The sequence below is a fragment of the Manis pentadactyla genome, chromosome 13 (assembly GCF_030020395.1).
Source record: "Manis pentadactyla isolate mManPen7 chromosome 13, mManPen7.hap1, whole genome shotgun sequence".
Lineage (NCBI taxonomy): Eukaryota > Metazoa > Chordata > Mammalia > Pholidota > Manidae > Manis > Manis pentadactyla.
The window spans coordinates 83,759,413-83,775,210 of NC_080031.1; the positions used below are offsets into that span (position 1 = coordinate 83,759,413).

Consider the following 15,798-nt stretch of genomic DNA (forward strand, 5'->3'; position numbering starts at 1 on the left):
GGTCCTTCAGTCATTTCCACAGATCAAGATGTCATATCCAACCCAGAACAACTATGGGACACTGGAACCAAAGAGAAGTGTTCAGATAAATCAAAATCTCAAAAGCCTATAAACGAGTAATTATGACTGATTTCATTAAAGTTCACCAACAGAAGAAAGTATCACTGAGATTTTTCAATCTGTCGTTTTTTTTTCTAGCTCCCTTATTTCTCTATTATTTCTTCCTATTAAAAAGCAAAGATTTTTTTCCTAATCAGAGAAGCACAGGCAGTCTGAACTGAAAGATATTTTAACAGTGATTTAGTTTCAATCACCAATGTGCAGCTAAACATCTGTGTATTAACCAGTATTCTGTGTTTATTTAGACAACAGAAAGCAAACAGGGATAGTTTTACAATATTATGAATTGATCAGACAAGTGAGAAGTATCTGATAATAAACACTGAATAGCCACTTTTGGGGAAGGGTAGAAACTAGAGCAACTCTACGTATCCAGCTGTAGGAACTAATGAGTGTTTCTGTTGCATTAGTCCCAAGGGATGATTTAGCTCCTACCTCAGGCAGCTCAAATTCTAGAGAGATTCTGAGTGACTTGCATCAAGTTGCCAACTTAGAAGAGGAAAGGACATTCTGTTAACAGCCCTGCTTAGACCTTCTCCAATGAAGGTAGGCCAGTTCCTCAAAGCAAAACTTCATTGCTGTGCAGGTATATAGAAAAATGTGTGCTGGGCAGGCAAAAACAACAAATACCCATGCCACACTCTCTCTGACAGGGCTGTGCATTCTGTGTAAATGATCAGCAATGGTAATCCATCATCTCGCAAGGTAGCCTATTTCACTGTCAGCTGATATGCATGTTTCTCTTAAATTCAGCAGGGTTGTCTGTCTTTATAGCCTTCCTCTTCTACTTTGAATTCCACCCCATAGAGCTCTTCACATCAACAATTCTCCCTCTTTCATATAAAATATTTGAAAGCAATTTCAATTTCAACCAGTTACTGATCCACCCAGTAGTCCGTATATCCAATGTATGTATCTATACCTTGTCTGCAAAGAATCTGGGTAAACTTTGTAAAAATGCCTTGAATCTGCATTTCCCCAAGAGTACCAAACAAAGGAACTGAAGTAGACATGACATTTTAGAATCTTTTCTAGGCTCTAAGGACCACTGCTTCCTCTTCTTTTTTGTTTCTATAAATCATCCTCTTAATATGTACTAGACCTTTAATGCAAGTGACATCAAGCATGCTGAAGATGAGTTTGAATTTAGATTACAAGAATAACACTTGTCTATTGTGGAGCTTCCTACATCTTGTCCGTTCCCTAGATTCCCCATTATTGAGATATTTTCTCAGTACTCTGAGAATGCAATTTTTTAGGCCCAGTAGATTAAGCACTCTCTTACAAGCTCCCAGCATCAACAAATCTCCAAATCAGAAATAGAAGAAACTTTAAAAATGGGTTCTACATTTTTTATAGGTGACATGGGTAACAGAAGGTATTTGTCTATGTTACTAATTTGGGCCAAAATCCAGCTATCAAATCATCTTATTTCTACCACCTACAGTGTTTCAAACTCAAGCCATTATTACCTTAGAGTGTCTTTCTCTTGCCTATACTATTATATCTGCCTTTTCCTTCCTTAATTGTGTGTATATCTATTTACTTAGACACTGTTGATAGCTTAATTAATAGCAATATTTATATAGACTATATTCCAAGCATTGCAACTGTTTACACACAATACCTCATTAATGCTCACACTGGCAAACAGTTTCAAAATGGCTTGCCTAATATAAGACACAGCTAGTAAGTGGCAGAGCCAGAATTTAAACCCAGGTGGTCTAGTTTTAGATCCTAAATTCCTAAGTACTACAAAATCCTGCCTTTCAAAGCTCAGCTGTGCGCATGTCACTCCGCTGCTGCAGGTATACAATGGACTACAGACACACACATTCTGTTCTGCCCTGGAGTGCACTATGCCTTTGCAATCTAACACAGCTTCATTTTTCCAAACAGATACACCCTGATCCCACTTTCCTGTCAGCCTTGCCCAAAACTCTAAATGTGCATACTACCCACCGCACTCTGCAGGCCCTCAGGGCCTTTGCTACAAGCTGATAATGACTCATCCCTTCCCCAGCCTCATCTCAGACCAATGCAACTTTCAATCTACATTTTCCTTTAGTAAGAAAATCTTACTGCTTCTCCCTCTCTTGCCCCACACTCTGCATTCAGATTCTCAACTCTGTATCCGGGGACCTCACTCACATTCCTGGTGTGTTCTTGCCCTTTCTCACTGCCCACCAAGTCCTACCCAACTCTCTAGGCCTATTTCAAGTAGTAAACAGTCTCAGAGTGTTTCTTTGGTCTAGACCTTCACACTGTTTTCATATCTCTGGGTCATTTAGTCTTTAATGATCTCTAATCCTAAAAATCTAATCTTCTTTCATCAAGTTAACCGAGGGCAGGAATCATGATATACCTCTTTTCCAACACCTAACTCCTTGATGGACTAAAGGAAAACGCCTAGTGTGTTTGTGTTCATCAATTCTTCATGAATGCTTTCACAACCTAAGTAGAGTTGATCCTAAAATCACCTTCACTGGGAAAACACACCATCCAATCAACTTTATGGAAAAACACAATTGAATTAAAAACAAAAACAAAACTTAGGTCTGTAGAATCCTCCACTAAGAATCAACCTTATTGAAGATAGAAAGTTAGCATAAGTATAGCCATCTTAAAAGCTTAGACTCCATTTTCTAACCTAGAAGGAAGAAAATAGGAAAATATTAGAACCTTGAAAAACAAGTTAGTCAGCCAGCGTTGATTGCAGTGACCTTTAGTTAGCCAACCTCAATCAGTTAATCATACATACCAAGCTTATCTTACTAAGAACCACCCTAACATTCCGAGGGTGATCTTATCTCACTAGACCCCCAGGATGTGGCGTCAGCCAAAATGTATGTGTTTTTTGGAAAAACAATGTGATGTGTTTGTGGAAAAATACTGCCCTTTTTGAAAATGCTATAAAAACCTCTGACTCTAAGTGCTCGGGGTCCTTGTTGAGACCCGCTGCGTCGGGCTGACACTTGGACCCCAGCTAGCTGGTCTCTGAATAAATTCCTCTTGCTTATTGCATCAAGAGACGCCTTCTGTGAGTGACTTGGGGCGGCGCTCTCCTCTGGGAGAATCCAACATTTGGGGGCTCGTCCGGGATTGTGCGCTCGCCCCGTTTCACTCCTGAAAGTCGCCCTTGGAGGGAGAGGTAAGACTAAGTGGCGCCTTGAGTTGTCTGTGTTCTGTGTTCTATTTCTTGGTAAGACCAGTCAGAATTCTGAAAAGGGGTACCCTTGTCTGGCAGTCGTCCCGATCCCGAAAAGGGATCGAGACTGCGGTCGGTAGACGTACTTGGAGAACCGCAGGCTGCAACCCTGGGGGACGCCTCAGGGAGATTGGAGGGCCAGGGACGCCTGGTGGCCTCTCATCTGTTTTTCCGGTAAAGTGAATCTGATGAGATAAGGTTGATATTCGGGCGCCAAGAGTATCAGCCCACTGATTCCTTTCGGTTTTTGGTCAGAAATCTGAAGAAAAATTAAGTGCGGCCGCTGTGTGTCTAATCTCTGTGTGTCTCTGTTTTTTGTGTTCTGTACGTGTCTAATAATTGTTATACTGACCATGGGACAGACGGTAACGACTCCACTCAGTCTGACGTTAGATCATTGGACCGAAGTGAGAGTGAGGGCACACAATTTGTCAGTAGAAGTTAAGAAGGGGCTATGGCAGACTTTCTGTACCTCCGAGTGGCCCACTCTTAATGTAGGGTGGCCCCCGGAGGGGACTTTTGACCTCTCCACTTTACTTGCAGTAAAAGCTGTTGTTTTTCAGAGTTCGTCTCAAGGACATCCGGATCAGCAACCCTATATTGTGGTCTGGCAGGAGTTAGTGGAAAATCCACCACCCTGGGTAAAGCCCTGGGTGCAAAAGAAAATGAGCTCTCGAGTCTTAGTGGCCCAGGCTCAACCTCAGAGCAAGGAAAAAGAGACTACCAAAATTCACCCTGACACTCAAGATTTACTTATGGTTGATGATCCCCCTCCCTACCCTCCTGCCCCAGCCCCAGCTCCTCCAGCCCCGGCTCCCCCAGCCCCGGCGCCCTCAGCCCCGGCGCCTCCGGCCCAGGTGCCCCCAGCCCCAGCGCCCCCACTGCCCCTAGCTTCAGGCACCGGGGCAATGGGACCGCTTCCAGGACCGGCCCAGGGAACTCGACGCCGCCGAGGGGCCGCAATGGACCCACCGGGTATTTTTCCCCTCCGGTCTTATGGGGCCCCCATCCTCGGAGAGGAAGGGGACCCGCCTTTCCAACCTCTGCAATATTGGCCATTCTCCTCTGCTGATTTATACAACTGGAAAGCTAACCACCCTCCTTTTTCAGAAGAACCACAGAAACTAACTGGACTGATAGAGTCCCTAATGTTTTCTCACCAGCCCACTTGGGATGACTGTCAGCAGCTTTTACAGGTGCTCTTCACCACGGAAGAAAGAGAAAGGATCCTCCTGGAAGCACGAAAGAACGTGCCTGGAGCTGACGGACGACCATCACAACTCCCTCATGATATAGAAAGGGGGTTCCCACTGACCAGACCCAACTGGGACTTTAATTCTCCAGAAGTTAGGGAGCGACTAACCATCTATCGCCAGGCTCTGGTGGCGGGTCTTCGCGGGGCCGCGAGGCGCCCCACCAATTTGGCCAAGGTAAGAGAGGTCAGTCAGGGAGCCACTGAGGCGCCTGCAGTGTTCTTAGAACGCCTAATGGAAGCCTTCAGGCGGTATACTCCCGTTGACCCCACTTCCGAGGAGCACAGTGCCTCAGTGGCTCTTGCCTTTATTGGGCAATCAGCACCCGATATTAGAAAGAAGCTTCAGAGATTGGAAGGCTTACAAGATTTGTCGCTGAGAGATTTAGTGAAAGAAGCTGAGAGAGTTTATCATAAGAGAGAGACTGAGGAAGAAAAGGAATTGAGGAAGGAGAAGGAAAGAGAAAGTAAAGAGGAAAAAAGGGATAGGAAACATGAGAAAAATTTAACAAGGATCTTGGCCGCAGTGGTAGAAGGCAAGGGACGCCCGCCCTCTAGCGGCAGAACTAGTAAGGCAGGGCACCTGGGCAACCGGCCTCCTTTGGATAAAGGTCAATGTGCATATTGCAAGGAAAAAGGGCACTGGGTAAAAGAATGCCCTAAAAAGCCACTAAAAAAGCCTCCGAAGAAGGTGTTGTCCCTGCTAGAAGACGAGGATTAGGGAAGACGGGGCTCGGAGCCCCTCCCCGAGCCCAGGGTAACTCTGAAAGTGGAGGGGCAACCCGTTGAATTCCTGGTAGACACCGGTGCTCAACATTCTGTACTGACTCAGGCAAAGGGCCCCGTCTCTGATAAAAAATCTTGGGTGATTGGAGCTACGGGCCAGAAACAATATGTGTGGACTACCTGGAGAACAGTGGATTTAGGAGTAGGACGAGTAAACCACTCGTTCCTTGTCATACCGGAATGCCCCACACCCCTGTTAGGAAGAGACATTTTAACCAAAGTGGGGGCCCAAATATCCTTTCAAGCCGGGGAACCTCTGGTGACCAATCAAGAGAATAAACCTTTGAGCTTAAGCGTCCTGACTATAAGATTAGAAGATGAATACCGTCTTTTTAAGGAGCTGGAGCCCTCCAAAATAAGTCAGGAGTGGTTTGACCGGTTCCCAGGAGCCTGGGCGGAAACGGCCGGCATGGGGCTCGCCAAGAACCAGCCCCCTGTAGTCATAGAACTAAAAGCTTCAGCCTTACCAGTAACTGTGAGACAATATCCAATGAGTAAAGAAGCCAGGGACGGAATTAGGCCACATATCCAGAAGCTTATGGAACAGGGGATATTAGTAAGATGTCAATCCCCATGGAACACCCCCTTGCTGCCTGTAAAAAAGGCAGGAACGGGAGACTACCGACCAGTACAAGATTTAAGAGAGGTTAACAAAAGGACACAGGACATTCACCCCACCGTGCCAAATCCTTATAACCTACTAAGCTCCCTGGCCCCGGAAAACACCTGGTATTCAGTTTTAGATTTAAAGGATGCTTTCTTTTGTCTGCGCTTGCACCAGAACAGCCAACTGCTGTTTGCTTTTGAATGGAAAGATCCCTCCACAGGAACTACTGGACAATTGACCTGGACTCGTTTGCCACAAGGATTTAAGAACTCGCCCACCCTCTTCGATGAGGCTCTACATCAAGATTTGGCTTTCTACCGAGCTTCTAACCCACAGGTAACTTTGTTACAGTATGTTGATGACTTATTGATAGCCACCCCTACTCAGAGAACCTGCCAAAAGGCCACTGGAGCCCTTTTGGCTGAGCTTGCCAAATTGGGGTACAGGGTATCTGCTAAGAAAGCACAGATCTGCCAACAACAAGTGACTTATTTGGGATACTCCCTGAGAAATGGGAAAAGGTGGCTTACTGAAGCCCGAAAGCAGACTGTGACGCAGATTCCAGTTCCCACTACTGCACGCCAGGTTCGCGAGTTTCTGGGGACAGCAGGGTTTTGTAGACTATGGATACCCGGGTATGCTTCTTTGGCAGCCCCCCTGTATCCCCTCACTAAAGGAGCAGCCCCGTTTGTTTGGGGATCTGTACAACAACAGGCCTTTGATGATATCAAAAAGGCCCTCCTCTCGGCACCCGCTCTGGCATTGCCAGACATAACTAAGCCATTTATCCTTTTTGTGGATGAACGGAACGGAGTCGCTCGAGGAGTATTGACCCAACAATGGGGACCTTGGAAGAGACCTGTCGCCTATTTGTCTAAAAAATTAGACCCCGTGAGTAGTGGATGGCCCACTTGTTTGAGAGTAGTGGCAGCTGTGGCCCTCTTAGTTAAAGATTCTGACAAGCTAACGCTGGGACAAAAACTCACTGTAGTTGCTCCTCATGCACTGGAAAGCGTAATTCGACAACCACCCGAAAGATGGATGTCGAATGCTAGAATGACTCACTATCAAACCTTACTCCTGAATCGTGATCGTGTGGAATTTGCCCCGCCTGCCAACCTAAACCCGGCTACTCTGCTCCCCAATGTGGGAAAAGAAGTGCTTCATACCTGCCAGGAAATCCTGGCTGAGGAGACGGGGACCCGTCGGGACTTACGAGATCAGCCCTTAGAAGGACCGGGACTCCTGACCTGGTACACAGACGGGAGCAGTTACATCATGGGAGGTAAGAGGATGGCAGGAGCTGCAGTAGTAGATGATGACCGAATTGTGTGGGCCAGCGGACTCCCAACGGGCACTTCTGCGCAGCGGGCAGAGCTCGTTGCCCTGACTCAGGCTTTAAAGATGGCAGAAGGTAAGAGACTTAACGTCTATACTGACAGCCGTTACGCTTTTGCCACTGCTCATATACACGGGGCTATATATAGACAGAGAGGGCTGCTGACTTCTGCTGGGAAAGATGTTAAGAATAAACAAGAAATCTTAGATCTGTTAGAAGCCATTCATAGACCTAGAGAAGTAGCAATAATACATTGTCCTGGGCATCAAAAAAGTGACTCTCCAATAGCTCAAGGAAACAGAAGGGCGGACCAAGCTGCAAAACAAGCAGCCCAGGGAACGAACATCTTACCCCTCCAGGTGTACCCAGAAGCCACATATAGTAAGAACCTTCAGTATACCCCCGAAGATCTTGCTCAGATGGACAAGTTGGGGATCCAAAAATCCCCACCCCTTGGAATGTATAAGTCAGAAGATGGGAAAATTATCCTGCCCCAGAAAAAGGCAGGAGAATACTTAAGGCAATTACATCAGTTGACACATTTGGGGGCCAATAATCTAAAAACCCTGGTTCGAGATTCCCCTTATCATGTCATCGGTTTGGGAAAATTGGCAGACGAGGTTGTAAAAAATTGTGTTCCTTGCCAATTAGTAAATGTGAACAAACATCAAGTAATATGCGGAAAGAGACTTCGAGGGGATCGGCCAGGAGCCTACTGGGAAGTTGACTTCACTGAAATTAAGCCTGCTAAGTATGGATATAAATACCTCCTAGTTTTCCTAGACACCTTTTCAGGATGGGCAGAAGCATTCCCCACCAAAACTGAGACAGCTCAGATGGTGTCCAAGAAGATCCTTGAAGAAATATTTCCCAGGTTCGGGATCCCAAAGGTAATCGGCTCTGACAACGGTCCTGCCTTTGTTGCCCAGGTAAGTCAGGGATTGGCCAAGATCCTGGGGACAGATTAGAAATTACACTGTGCATATAGACCCCAGAGCTCAGGACAGGTAGAAAGGATGAATAGAACTTTAAAAGAGACCCTGACTAAATTATCCATAGAGACTGGTTTATGTGATTGGTTAGTCCTCCTTCCTTTCGCCTTATTTCGTGTCAGGAACACCCCCAGCCGTTTTAAACTAACACCTTTTGAAATAATGTTTGGAGCTCCAGCTCCGCTAAATGCAACTCTCCTCCATACATCCTCTGAATGTGTGACTAATAAGTTTCTGCTTGAAAGGTTACGGGCTCTGGAAGCTGTGCAGAAAGAAGTGTGGGCCTCTATCCGAGAAGTCTATCGGCCAGAGGACATCTCAGTACCTCATCAATTCCAAGTGGGAGACTCTGTCTACGTGAGACGACACCGAACGGGAAATCTTGAGCCCTGGTGGAAAGGACCCTTCATTGTCCTTTTGACTACTCCCACAGCTGTGAAAGTAGATGGCATCTCCTCCTGGGTCCACGCTTCACATCTGAAGAGAGCGCCTCAACAAGGCCTGGATTGGCGAGTAATTCGAACTGATAACCCACTTAAACTTCGTTTGTGTAAGAATGATTGTGTCACTGATGATTCTGATGCTCCTGCCACTTCCAACTCTCCAGAACCCCAATTCCCATGAACCCAGGTTGTTGACATGGCAAGTTTGCTCTCAGACAGGAGAGATAGTGTGGTCCATTTCTAAGGTTGCCCCCCTTAAGACTTGGTGGCCGTCCCTGCACCCCGATGTTTGTGCCCTGGTCGCTGGATTAGATACCTGGGATATACCTAATATACCCTGGGAACAGGCCCACAAAACTCTCAATCACCCCCTAGTGAGCGGTTGGTGGCCTGCCGGTTTTGGATGCAGTACACCCGACGCTCGAAATAAGACAAAAGCCACTACTTTCTATGTCTGCCCCGTGACGGACGAACCCATCAACTAGTCCGACAGTGTGGAGGCTTGGAATCTTTTTATTGTAGCTCTTGAGGTTGTGAGACTACGGGTAACGTTTATTGGAATCCTGTGTCTGACTGGGACCTCCTTAAAGTAGCCCAGAACCGCACATCCCCCAACTGTGAATGGACAGGACTGTGCCTCCCCTTAAATATAACGTTTAGTGATAAGGGACGCCGGTATGATGAGTGGATCACTGGACGACAGTGGGGACTTAGATACTATAGATCTGGAGATGACAAAGGCCTCATATTTACTGTCCGACTTAAAGTTGAGACACTTCCAGCTGCCCCAATAGGACCTAATTCTGTCCTAAGAAATCAACCGCGTCTCCCAGCCTCGATCCTGAAACAGACTCCGGTGCCTCTGGTAGACCCTACCACTATTTCTGCTGCCCTCACCCCTGACCAAATAGCCCCCTTTCCTGACACTGGACAACGCCTCTTCAATCTTCTTGAGGGGGCTTTCCAAGTTCTAAACACCACCAACCCTAATACTACTAAATCCTGTTGGTTGTGTTTCTCCTCTGGACCTCCTTACTATGAAGGATTGGGGCTGTTGAGAAATTTTAACAGAATGACCAGTCACGAGATCTGTAGCTGGGGAAGCCATAAGAAGCTGACCCTGACCGAGGTGACTGGGAGGGGGAAATGTTTAGGTTTAGTTCCCCCCACTCATGAAGCTTTGTGTAATGAAACCATATCCGTAAATTCCTCAGGTGAAAATGAGTATCTAGTCCCTCCTCCCGAAGGGTGGTGGGCCTGTAATACTGGATTGACCCCATGTGTCTCTACTTCCGTCTTCAATTCTTCCCACGACTTCTGTATCATGGTTCAATTAGTACCTAGATTGATGTATCATGATGATTTCTCATTCGTAGCTGAATTTGAACCAAAACACAGGTATAGAAGAGAGCCAATCTCGCTAACCTTAGCTGTATTATTAGGAATAGGAGTTGCAGCTGGAGTAGGAACAGGGACAGCCGCCATTATCCAAGGGAACCAACATTATGCGGGGTTGAGGACAGCAATTGATGAAGACCTATAGACTATAGAACAATCCATTACCAAACCTGAAGAATCTCTAACCTCCCTGTCTGAAGTAGTCTTGCAGAACAGACGAGGATTAGATCTGTTGTTTTTAAAAGAAGGAGGATTGTGCGCAGCCTTAAGGGAAGAATGCTGCTTTTATGCAGACCATTCTGGAATAGTAAGAGATTCAATGTCAAAACTTAGGGAAAGGTTAGATCAAAGAAAGAGAGAACGGGAGGCTGGACAAGGACTATTTGAGTCCTGGTTTACTAGATCTCCGTGGCTTACAACCTTGATATCCACCTTGACTGGGCCTTTACTTATTCTTATACTACTCCTCACTTTGGGACCCTGTATACTAAATCGGCTGATAACTTTTGTTAGAGAAAGAGTGAGTACCGTTCAAGTGCTAATGTTGAGGCAACAATATCATTCACTCGCACAACAAGAGGACACAAGCATTCCATGATTGGAATGCTTCTTGAAAAGAAGTGGGGAAATGTAGAATCCTCCACTAAGAATCAACCTTATTGAAGATAGAAAGTTAGCATAAGTATAGCCATCTTAAAAGCTTAGACTCCATTTTCTAACCTAGAAGGAAGAAAATAGGAAAATATTAGAACCTTGAAAAACAAGTTAGTCAGCCAGCGTTGATTGCAGTGACCTTTAGTTAGCCAACCTCAATCAGTTAATCATACATACCAAGCTTATCTTACTAAGAACCACCCTAACATTCCGAGGGTGATCTTATCTCACTAGACCCCCAGGATGTGGCGTCAGCCAAAATGTATGTGTTTTTTGGAAAAACAATGTGATGTGTTTGTGGAAAAATACTGCCCTTTTTGAAAATGCTATAAAAACCTCTGACTCTAAGTGCTCGGGGTCCTTGTTGAGACCCGCTGCGTCGGGCTGACACTTGGACCCCAGCTAGCTGGTCTCTGAATAAATTCCTCTTGCTTATTGCATCAAGAGACGCCTTCTGTGAGTGATTTGGGGCGGCGCTCTCCTCTGGGAGAATCCAACAGGTCTTTTGCTTTGCAAACCCTACCATGCACTGAGACCGAGCATGTTTTAATTCCCAAGCATTAGTTTTTCTTCAGCAATTTTGATAACTGGATGAAAAATTGTTTATCCTAGAGACTATAAATTACATAAGATATATATCAATAGGAGATATTTTCAGTTTTAGTGTTATGATGAGGGACTATAGGGAAAGATCTTAAGAACTACACAGAAAGCTAATACAAACTAATGAAAATTAATGCAATCTGATAAAACAAGAACATTTGGTTTAATTACTAGAAATGAAGTAAGTCATACAATACTTAAAGCAATGTATGCTTCAAAGGTAAATTACAATGTGTTTATAAAAATAATATAAAAGATATCATATGAAGTCTTCAAATTTAAATCATTTTTCCTAATGTTTTCTATGACAGCATGTTTAACATTGATTTCACTGTAATGCATACATATATATATATATATATATATATATTCTCCAATTTTTTTCAAGTAGGCCTATTTCAAGTAGTAAACAGTCTCCGAGTGTTTCTTTGGTCTAGACCTTCACACTGTTTTCCTATCTCTGGGTCATTTAGTCTTTAATGATCTCTAATCCTAAAAATCTAATCATATATATATATATATATATGTTCTCCATATATAATCATATATATATATATATATTCTCCAATTTTTTCAAAATAAAAATGTTCTTTATAGTTACATCTTGCTATGTGACCTGTGTGGCTAAGGATCTGGCATACTACTGCCACTTGGTAGTGGCATATACAATATAAATAGATTTTTTTTAAAAATAGGGATAAGTAAAGATTTTTAACATATGAAATTATAATACTAAATTTCCACAATACAAACATAATATCACTCTCTGACTCCATTTCGATCACTTCCCTTAAATAAAAGTAAATTCTCACTCTAACATTTCTAGATTGCTGCACAGCTTCTTCCAGGCCCTAGTACTTCCTCCCTTTCTGTCTGCCCACCACCCACAGGAGCCTTCTTGCAGTTCCTTTCATTCCCCGTGCATGTTCTCTTCTACCTCAAGGACGTATCACATCTCATTTATCTGCCTGACATGCTACTTATTAAGTGAATACCTCCAATTCTCACATCTAGGCTCAAATATCACTTCCTTATATCAGCTCTCTGTCCTGCCAATGGGTTTCAGCCCCAGATAAGCTCACTATGGATTCAGTGAAACCAAAAAAATGACAATGGAATGTTCTTGGGGTGAGAGGGTTTATATCCAATTTTATTCCCACGGTGGCAGGTCAATCATTACAATCCCATCCACCTTAGAGCGAGTCTGCATGTAGCAAGCCGGTCCTGGTCTCTGCCTCTGGGCTTCTCCTGCCCTGCAGCCGTCTCAGTCTCTGTCCTCAGAGCTGCCACCACTCCAGTCTCTGCTCTCCTGCAGCCCTGTAGGCATGCAGCCATGCAGCAGTGCTACACAGAGACCTGGGTGGAGCTCTTTGTATAGAGTCAGTAACAACATATTGCCCACACATGTGTAGTGAGCAAGCTGACCAGGGCCAGTTGAGAATCCTGGCCACAGGAACCTTCACTTTCTCCACACTCCACTCCTCTAGGGTTCTTGCCTCTCAATCTATGCACCCTCAATCCTCTGCAATGGTCCCTGTGCAAGAAAGCTAGAACATTGTAACCAAATTCCACAATAACAACAGAGGCTACAATACAAATAACAAAAATTACAACAAATTATAATAACCCTCAAGCCTGAGGGGATCCACTGCCACCAAGTGGTCATCTGGCTGTATTCAAACCAGTTCTACTCAAATGAGTTAACCAAAAGGACCATGGGTAGGCTTTACAATACCCACCTTCTCCAGTCCCTCCGACAGAAAGTCTTGCAGACACATAGGCCGGTCTTGTCGCTTTGTCTCTGGCTTCTGCTTTTTCATCCTCAGCGGCTGGAATTGCTGCTCTAGTTTCAATTGTTGCCACAGCTCCAGTAAAATTCTATTTGAGTTTCCATCCAATTTCTCTCTGCTCCTGCCTTTATCAAACCAGCCCACATCCAGGTCCTTGTGACCTTTGTGGGGCCTTTAAAATTCTTCCTTCAAGTAGCAGACCTTATTTCCTTTTGTGCTTTCATTGATTGAGCCTGAGGATAGGAGGGTCTGCACCTCTCCTGGAGGAACCGGTGGGTGCCTAGTCTTTACTTTCTTTTGGGCTTTCCACCAACTTTCAGTCGGGTGGGGGTTCAACCCAGCAGGGGCTGATGCCTCCGGCACAGGCAGGGCCCCCACCCACACCTGTTCGTGGAACCTCCACTCCTCCGTTTCTGGGGCTTGTGGCTCCACTACACCCCGCCCCCGCCCCACAGCACCTGGCAGCCTGCGCTCTCCTGCTGCTGCTCCTCGGGCCGCTGCTCCTTCTCATGCCGCTTCCTCCTGGGATACAGTGACACCCTTTACCGTTTCCACAGCACTTCATAGTGATGCCATTTCAGTCACCCACAACTGTTTTACCTCCTCAACGGCACCTCGCAGCCTGTGCTCCTGTGCTGCCTCCTCTCATGTCACTGCCATTTCATTCTTCAGCGAGTTCGCAGCAGTTCGCAGTTCACATTCTCATACTGCCACTTCTTGTGTCTCTTTCAGGAGCATGTTCTTCTCAACTGCAGACATTTTTAAAACTGCGAGAAAAAAACACCCCATGGCTCCCGCAGCCTCCCAGGCACTCTGTTTCTCTAAGGAATTCCCTATTTTGCTGAGGGCCAATTTTACTGCTTCCGGTATTGCCTCCACCTCCTCCAAGCCACCTCAGACCACACGTCCACTGGGGGATGGACACCCGAATGTCCCCCCATCCATAGTCACAACCCACAGAAACACTCCTCTCCTGAGGGCAGCCTGTTTCGTTCTTCTATCTACTGGGAATCCTGCCAACGTTGCCAGTTGTCTTGCCAATGGGTTTCAGCCCTGGACAAGTTCTCTCATGATTTGGTGAGACCGATAAATGACAATGGTATGTTCTTGGGGTGAAAGGGTTTATACCCAACTTTATTCCCACAGTGGCAGGTCAGTCACTAGAATCCCATCTGCTCAGAGAGAGTCTGCGTGCAACAAGCCAGTCTCTGCCTCTGGGCCTCTCTGCCCCTGCAGCCGTCTCAGTCTCTGTCCTCGGTGCTGCCACCACCCCAGTCTCCTCTCTGCTCTCCTGCCTCTGGGCAGCTGTGCAGCCACGCAGCAGCCAGGGCACTGGGCAGAGCTCTTTACATAGAGTCAGTAACAACATGTTGCCAACACATGTGTAGTGCGCAAGCTGACCAGGGCCAGGTGAGAGTCCTGGCCGCAGGAACCTTCACTTTCTGCACAACTCGTGTTTGATGATTCCATCAATCCTAAAGTTTAATCCTTCAGTAATGGTTAACAATGATTACATGAGAAATTTGGAAATATGGGATCATTCAAACCTTTTATTGTATAATAGAAAATATATGATGGAAACTAATGATAAATCACTTAACCTTATATAATTCCAAAAAGAGAGGTATAGATTATTCCAAATGTAGGTCTTTCATTTCTTGACACTAAATATACCTATAATCACTGTATTTTTGAAAACCTTAATAATCCATAGAGTGATATGAATCACAATATCACTCTCGGAAACATCTGATAGGCCAAAAAATGACTTTATTCTCATTATCCCATCCTCCCATCATCCATCCATCCTTCCTTCCTCCCTCCCTCCCTTCCTTCCTTTCCTTTCACAAAACAATAAATTATTAGGGTCCAAAAAGTACCTGATGCTACATGTACAATTTGCTTTATTTCTTGGCTAAATAACCCCTATCGATTTAATATCTGATTGTGTATGTACAGGCATTGCCTTGTGGGTACAGGTGGCCAGTAGGGCAGCTGCTTTAGTGAACACGTGTTGTTTCTCTTTGCACTCACATCTCCCTCAGGTAGTCTAATGTTACGTTAAGCATCACTGACCTGATCAGGCCTACCAAGACTGGAACATTTTCTAAAAGATAAGACAATCCACATGAGAGAGAACCTGACTGAAAAATCAGCCTAATATTTGCTCTAGTCAGGCAAATGGCATTCGTCCTTAGCAGAGCAAACACCGGGATGCTTAATTTATGATCAGATTAATTTAAAAAAATATTTGAATGTACAGACCATGACTAAGGGAAGTTTTCTAGTAGCGCAGTAGGGTGAGTGGTAAATACAGACTTCAGACTTCTCCCTAGCCCCACACAAATGGCCAATCTCTGAGCAGAAATCTACGTCTTCTGGTTTCTTTTTGAAAAAAAAACATTTAGGATTTTCACTACACACTGAGGTTTGAACTCTTTCTCCGTAACGACAACAAGTTTCAGATAAACCTGAAAATAAGTTTTCTCTTAACAGTCAATGAAGAAATGAATCTTTTGGCAATTGTGATAAATCACATCCATTATAGCTTAGTTTAAAAATAAGATTTTCATATTTTTCACCCAAATTCAAAGGAAAGTTTGCTT

General features: G+C 44.9%; 2 protein-coding genes across 2 annotated transcripts in view; one reads left to right on the forward strand and one right to left on the reverse strand.

Annotated features, from left to right (window-relative positions):
- Positions 1-15,798, reverse strand: part of PRR16 (proline rich 16) — a 302,048-nt gene that overhangs the window by 41,419 nt on the left and 244,831 nt on the right. The gene's annotated exons all lie outside the window — the stretch shown is intronic.
- Positions 3,682-8,928, forward strand: LOC118934457 (uncharacterized). The gene is given in 1 exon segment (XM_057490520.1): positions 3,682-8,928. A coding segment is annotated over 1 exon segment (5,247 nt).